At 46.3% G+C, this 6,624-nt stretch overlaps 1 protein-coding gene across 1 annotated transcript in view; it reads right to left on the bottom strand.

The window, feature by feature from the left end:
* Nucleotides 1-2,178: 2,178 nt before the first annotated feature.
* Nucleotides 2,179-6,624, bottom strand: part of LOC119377956 (uncharacterized) — a 46,927-nt gene continuing 42,481 nt past the window's right edge. Inside the window, exon 4 of the mRNA XM_037647238.2 lies at nucleotides 2,179-2,447. Coding sequence (XP_037503166.1) covers nucleotides 2,385-2,447 — 63 coding nt within the window. The 3' untranslated portion in view covers nucleotides 2,179-2,384. The remainder of the gene's footprint in view (nucleotides 2,448-6,624) is intronic.

Below are 6,624 nucleotides of genomic sequence, written 5' to 3'. Positions count from 1 at the left end.
GTCGACTATGCAGAACCCGACGCTCTTAGATATTTCTTTTTCATTTAAACTGCGGCGCGTGGAGTGATTCTGTGACAACAATGGTGCATATAAATAGCTCGCCGTTATTACGCCGGCGTATGCATGGCACGTGGCAGAGTTGTCTAACGCGGCGCGCTGCGGAGCATGTACTCTAAACGTGGTAACCGATAAATGTGATTTTGTGCACCGATAGTAAGGGTTACCAAGTTTAGAATTTATGTACTCAAAGCTAATGTAACCCTTACTTTATAGGTGCACAAAATCACATTTATCGGTTACCACGTTTAGAGTGTGGGGTCGTTGGTACGAATCCCCGGTCAGGTATTTGAGATTTGTTTTGTTTAATGATTTATTTTTCTTTGTGCCTTTTTTATATACATACATACATATACGGGACATGACAGCGACAGCAAAAATCCGCCGAGAGTGTTCATATAATTGCTATCGCAATAAAACAACAATTAACAAATTTTCATCGGGCTGTAGTTATACGATGGGGGTTATAACCCCCATCGTATAACTATAGTACCACACGTAAACGTTACGATCGACTGATGCTTTGTCAGCGGGAAGATGGTTCCACTCAATGGCTGTAGAAAAGAGTCGGAAAATGTTTTGGTGTCGCAAAATGGAATAACTATTTTATGGTGATGATCAATGCTACGGAAAATATATTGCGGTGATAAAATAAATGTGTCGTGAAGAATCCTACGGTAGTTTACTTTGCGAAGTAAATTCAAGTGGCTTTTATGAAATAAGTTCAAACGCTGTTAAAGCAGTAAAGAGGCGGACTGTTAGGGCTTCGGGCGACACACATAGCTTCCATATTTTGCGCCAGTTCGACACGGCAACTGTGCCGGATTGATTATTACACGTTCAGTTTGTCTTGATATAGTTTATGTAGAACAGAGAGCTCTTGCCAGAGACAGAGTAATTCTGGAAAATTCCAGCCTACAAGTCGGTAGGAACATCGAACATTTAAACAGTTTTTCCTTGAAGGCGCAGACAGAAATCGTAGTAGAGTTACCAAAATACCAGTCGAGCTTCAAAGTAATGAAATTTGGTTTACGGTGAACAGTCCAACTTCATTTTGTTGGGGATCTTCGCTTTTATCAAGTGTACACTGAGAGCACGGGCCTTGCATCACTCCGTCTTTGCAGGCGCGCCTCGCGTTGCGTTGAGACGCCTGGATGCGCACCAGCCTGCTGACGGGTGGGAAGACATGCACACGAATCGGCTGACGCGACAGAAATGCTTGGGAACAATGGGTAGTATTTAGGTTTTCTAGCCAGAAAGTAGCCATGGAGCCAATCTGAAACTTTCGTCGCCAGACGGGGTCGCAAAGTGGCCAATTTGGCGCAAACTAGCCGCCAACGGCATCCCTGTTTCATGCAAAACGCATCGTCAACTAAACATTGATGAGTTCCATTCAAACGTCGTGCCGCCTTAGGCCGCCGCCACATTCGTAGCTGCGGTGATCAGCTGCGTATGTGGTGAGCAACTCCATGCGAAAGCAGGCCAGCCATGTTCCTTCTGCAGATTAGTCTCTCTCATCAGCATCATCGGCAGGCGTTCTTGTTGAGAGGCGGACGGAAAGGCAATGGCACAAAACACGGGCGCTCGTGTTCCTGGTTTGTGTTATGTGGCATTCGTCTATGTCAAGAGCGTTGTAGATGAAATGATAAGGAAAGACCAATTAGTCCACGAATGGCCTTTATGCAAAATTATCATGTCCTCGCGGCGACGATCAGCCAGCTCACTTGCCAACAGGGAAAAAAAAATGTTTATTCTGTGCTACCCGACTCTTGGCCACTCCCCCAGAGTGTGTACTAAATCTCAAGATCTGCATCTGCATTACCTACACTCTCCACGCCAAAGCTCTCGACCGTGTCCCCTTGATGACGATAACAGAAGTATGAAAGCTTCAACGCGCTTGTTTGACATCTACCTTAGTTCGAAGCTTTCTTGATATGTTTCACTTCATTGATATACATAGACACACACCGTGCGTGCAATTTTCTCTCGCACTACGCCGCTGTCGTCGCACTCGCAAGACACAGCTGTATTCGAAGGCGCCTCACACCGGCTGAGCGCCCTCAGGCAGCCTCACGCTTCTCGGTTGTGATGACGTTCATTGAAAAACAGACACGCATCCGATGAGCCAGTTGTGATGTGCTTATCGAATGAACAATGGCACGCTGCAAGCTCTTTATTTATAACGAATACGGCAATAAATATACGCTGCAGCACACATACGAAGAGACACGATGAAGTTCCGGAAAGTAAACGATGACGATGAAGATCACACTATTCCCAAAGCTGAGGCCGCGGACAACGTCCGTTTCGCTTGTATGCTGAGCCACTTAAGACTGCGCAGTGACGGCCATTTGCAGGGACACGTCGTTGAACATGTTCAGCTGCTCCTCCTGCAAAAGTTCAATAGGAAAAAAAAAGTAAAGCCTTTGGATTATCGACAACCATAGGCGTGCGCAGAGTTCCCCATCAGGGGGGGCAAAGGTTCATCGCAGCGGCCCCCCACCCTACTAAGTCAATGTACGGGGCAGATTTTGCGCCCCCCCCCCCCGCTCTTAGGTGACTAGAAGGGTCAATGTACGGGGCATATTTTGCGCCCCCCCCCCCTCTTAGGTGATTAGGGGGGGGCGGCCGCCCCCCTGCCCCCCCCTGTGCGCACGCCTATGTTGACAACTGCACCACACAGACGCCCTCCATTGGAGCTAACCTTTCATTTGCGAAATAAACCGCTATTTATTTTTTCGTATAAATACAATTTAGAAGCCGAGTCAAAAACAGCCATTCATAAGTACGCGCACATCACTGTCTGCTGTGGTCGAAACGGCCGTCGGAAAATGTGCCTTTAGAGCGAAGGTGCCTCGGCACTATATAAAGATTTCAGCCAAAGACCAGATCCATGCGCTGTCCGCATTACTAAAGAGGGCGAATTTTCTGTTACAGCAGGTCATCGTGGCAGTTACCTTTGGCCTCTGAAGCATGCAAACACCTCACTTGGCGCCACACGATTACATCATGCTGTATAATTGGCGGCCTGTTATGGTGCTCTTACTGACATGTAATAGCGGCGCGCACGGCATCGGCCACCTTTCGCAGCATTTGCGTCTTAGCGCTCATGCATACTTTATCAACGCCCTAAGGCACGGTGCAGAATTGGCCAAGGTTCTTTGTCTCTCCCTTTTTTTTGTCTAGTTGTTTCCTTACAACGCCAAAACAGGTCATTGTTTACACCTTACACCTTGGAGGCAGGGGGGGGGGGAGGGCGATACAACACTAACTCACCCAACTTTTTTATTACACTGAGAAGACGCTATTCTGCAACTCTGGAAGGGAGCACTCAGCGTCTCTATAGCAATGTGGCGATCAGAGTTATCGAGGCCGTTACATCTGCGACGCCGCACGAATGCGGCTGCAAGGTAAAAGCTCTCGCTGTGTAGAATTCAACAAATATAAGTGCTTTGCGCAGCCTTCATTGGCGGAATCGAAGCTAAAGAGACCGCATAATCGTGATTTCACTTTTCGCTAGGCGCGCTATATACAGTATCACTTTTCTAAAAGTGCAGCTCCAACCCACCACGGTGGTCTAGTGGTTATGGTGCTCGACTGCTGACCCGAAGGTCGCGGGATATAAGCCCGGCCGCGGCGGCCGCATTTTCAATGGAGGCGAAAATGCTTGAGGCCCGTGTACTCACATTCAGGTGCGCGTTAAAGGGCCCCAGGTGATCGAAATTTCCGTAGCCCTACACTACGGCGTCCCTCGTAATTATATCGTGGTCTTGGTACGTGAAACCACAACAATTATTATTAAACGTACAGCTCCAAGAAATGCCGGCACCAGTGCTTCGGCTCCTTGTTAGGTCTTGATATAACACTGATAAGGCGCATATACGTCAGGCTGAGCTCTTTCCTCATCTTTAATGCTTAGAGGTGACAGCGAGCCAACACCCACTGCAAAGAAAGGCTAGCCGCACACATGCAGCGAGGTACTTGATAATAACAGCCATATAAGACCGTGTCAAATGACAGCCAGCAACAGACGCATAAAAAAAAAAGATAACGCTAAACATGGGGCTTTCCTATCTGACAGCTCAGGAGCCTCACATGTACTATCGAGAGCAATATGAGCTGGCACACCGAGTTCGTTTTATTCAACGATTACTTTTAATGTAGTGATATGAATGTGACGTATTAAATTGCCATAGATACATTTCCTTTTGAGCATTTAGTGTCATCAGCACTTTTGCATTTGCCAACTGCGTTTAGCTGCTATGACTTTTAAGAGGTAATTTCGATGTTCAATATTATAATGCTCACGACTATACGCGGCGTCACAACTGCACGTGCCGAGATTTTTTTAAGGACGATTTGCGTTGCACGAATACAACCTAGTAAATATTTTCCACGAGTGGAGCAGCCGTTAGTAAATTTGTGGACAAGGCCATTTAATTAGTAAATTATAAATGATTATCTAGCTCGATAAGCACTTTCCTAATTATCAACGGCTACTGATACATTTGTAGGCATCTATAGCAGACGTCCATAACAGTTGTACTTGCAGCGGTGTGGTAGAGGTATGCCAGGTGATTAGAATTGAGGTATGCCAAGTGAATTAAGGTGAATGAAATGTTAAGTGAATTAAAGTGTATTAAAGGTGAATCCAATGCGAATTAACATCTCGGCGGCCAAATCTCAGAATGAACAACCAGTGCTGATGAGTCCCCCATTACGACATGCCTCATAATCATATCGTGGTTTTGGCAAGTAAAACCCTATATCAATTGTTGTCATTATTAACCAGTATTGATGTCTACGCGACCGGACGAGAGCAAGTGATAGAAATAAACAATGCAATAGACTGAGAACGTCAAAGGAATTTATTGGGTATCGCGTGAGAGCATAGGTTCTCGCCGGTGTTCTCATTAGCGTTAGCGAATAGGACCGTATATTTTTTTTTTTGCAACACCATCAAACTGAGCATGCTCCGTATTCTAATGAAGACAGCGTCCGTGAAATTCTCCCGCATGTTTTCGACGTTTCTTGGAACGCAATATTTTTGCGCAACGTCGCTCGTTTTTACATCCCCTTCGCAATTATGCAACGCAAGCGCTTTAAAAATTCCTCGCGCATGCAAGGCACCGTATGGGCACTTTGCTGTTTGAGAGGCAGAGCGACGATGAGGAATCTCATTTGTAAGCAACGGGTGTCCATCAGGAACGTCGTTGTCTGCCTCTAAAAGAAATATTTCTACATAGCAAGGTATAAATTATCGTATTCATTCAGCTGTACCGTCCGCGGCTACAAAGCGCGCCGACTTGCTTTCGTTTCCACTGCGAAAGCCTGAGCCCAGTCGCTATAAGCGCGCAGAGGTATCTCTGTGGCGTTACCCTGCGAGGCTTTCAAATGGCATTCATATTCAGGCATCGGTCTGGAAACCCCCTCCACGGGAATTGCAGGCAAATGCTTGCAGTGACCCTGATATCGTCCCCCTGACGTTCTTCCGTGCAGCTGCGCAAAAATGCGGAGCTGCAATATTTCTCATCTTGCGCCCTCTTTAGAGTTTCGCTATTCTCTGGCATTCTGAACAGCCATATCCCTGGAATGTCTGGACTTTTAAGGCAGCAAGAAACGCGGTTTAGATACATCACGAGCTGAGCTTATTACTTCATTCTCGTTATCTCAATCTGTTAACTGTTTCTTCTGCTTGATTCCATTGCAGCAAGTGCGCATGAGCGCAAAAAGAAATTTCATCTTCGCGTCTTCGGCACTCCTGAAATGAAATATCCGCTCCATTAGATTGATGCTTGATTGCTCAGTTTTCGATGCCATTTTTCGTGAAGCTGCTCATAAATGCGTCAGTGGATCGTTCATTGAAGCTACAACTACGATCGCAAGTTTGCCGTTCCAACGCAGCGCTATAACGCCGCCTCTGGATGGGGGTTGCCTTCACGAAGGCGTGCTCGTTTCGCATCGCAATGGCTGAGGCGCCTGCATGCGACTCTTGCGGCACCGAAGAGACCATTAAAGTTTGAACACGTTTTGCGACACCCACTACAGATGGCACTAAAACGAGGGGACTCGAGACTGTTTTGAAATGCCACGATTTTTGTAGCATGGCCATGTGCCAAGGCAACGAAGTCGTTGGTAGTGACTTAAAAGTCCACAGGTCTCCGCGACACATCTCTACGCCACGTAGACATGGCGTGCGTCTTCAAGTGTGCGTGCTATTAGTGTTCTTTTTTCTATCTTCCATTCTACTGCTCTCTTAATTCTGCTCTATATTTCTTTCTTCTAGTGCGGGGTAGCAAACCGGACGTATTTCTGGTCAACCTGCCCATCTTTGTTTTTCTCTCTCTCTCTCTCTCCCCAACTAACAATCACTGTCGAAATTTTAGAAAACAGTCACTCCTCCATCGTATTCGCCGTACATGAGTTCCGCGTGCGTTTCGCTAGAAAATAAAAAGCAAATGGATTAGGTTTATGAACTTAGCATCCCAGATGCCGTATATATTTCAGAATGATTCTGACCGTCTGTTTTTGTTCCTTTTTAAGCACCTAATTAACTATATACTCGAG

Source organism: Rhipicephalus sanguineus, chromosome 1 (assembly GCF_013339695.2).
Source record: "Rhipicephalus sanguineus isolate Rsan-2018 chromosome 1, BIME_Rsan_1.4, whole genome shotgun sequence".
NCBI classification, from domain to species: domain Eukaryota; kingdom Metazoa; phylum Arthropoda; class Arachnida; order Ixodida; family Ixodidae; genus Rhipicephalus; species Rhipicephalus sanguineus.
This window is presented reverse-complemented; position numbering and strand designations above follow the sequence as displayed.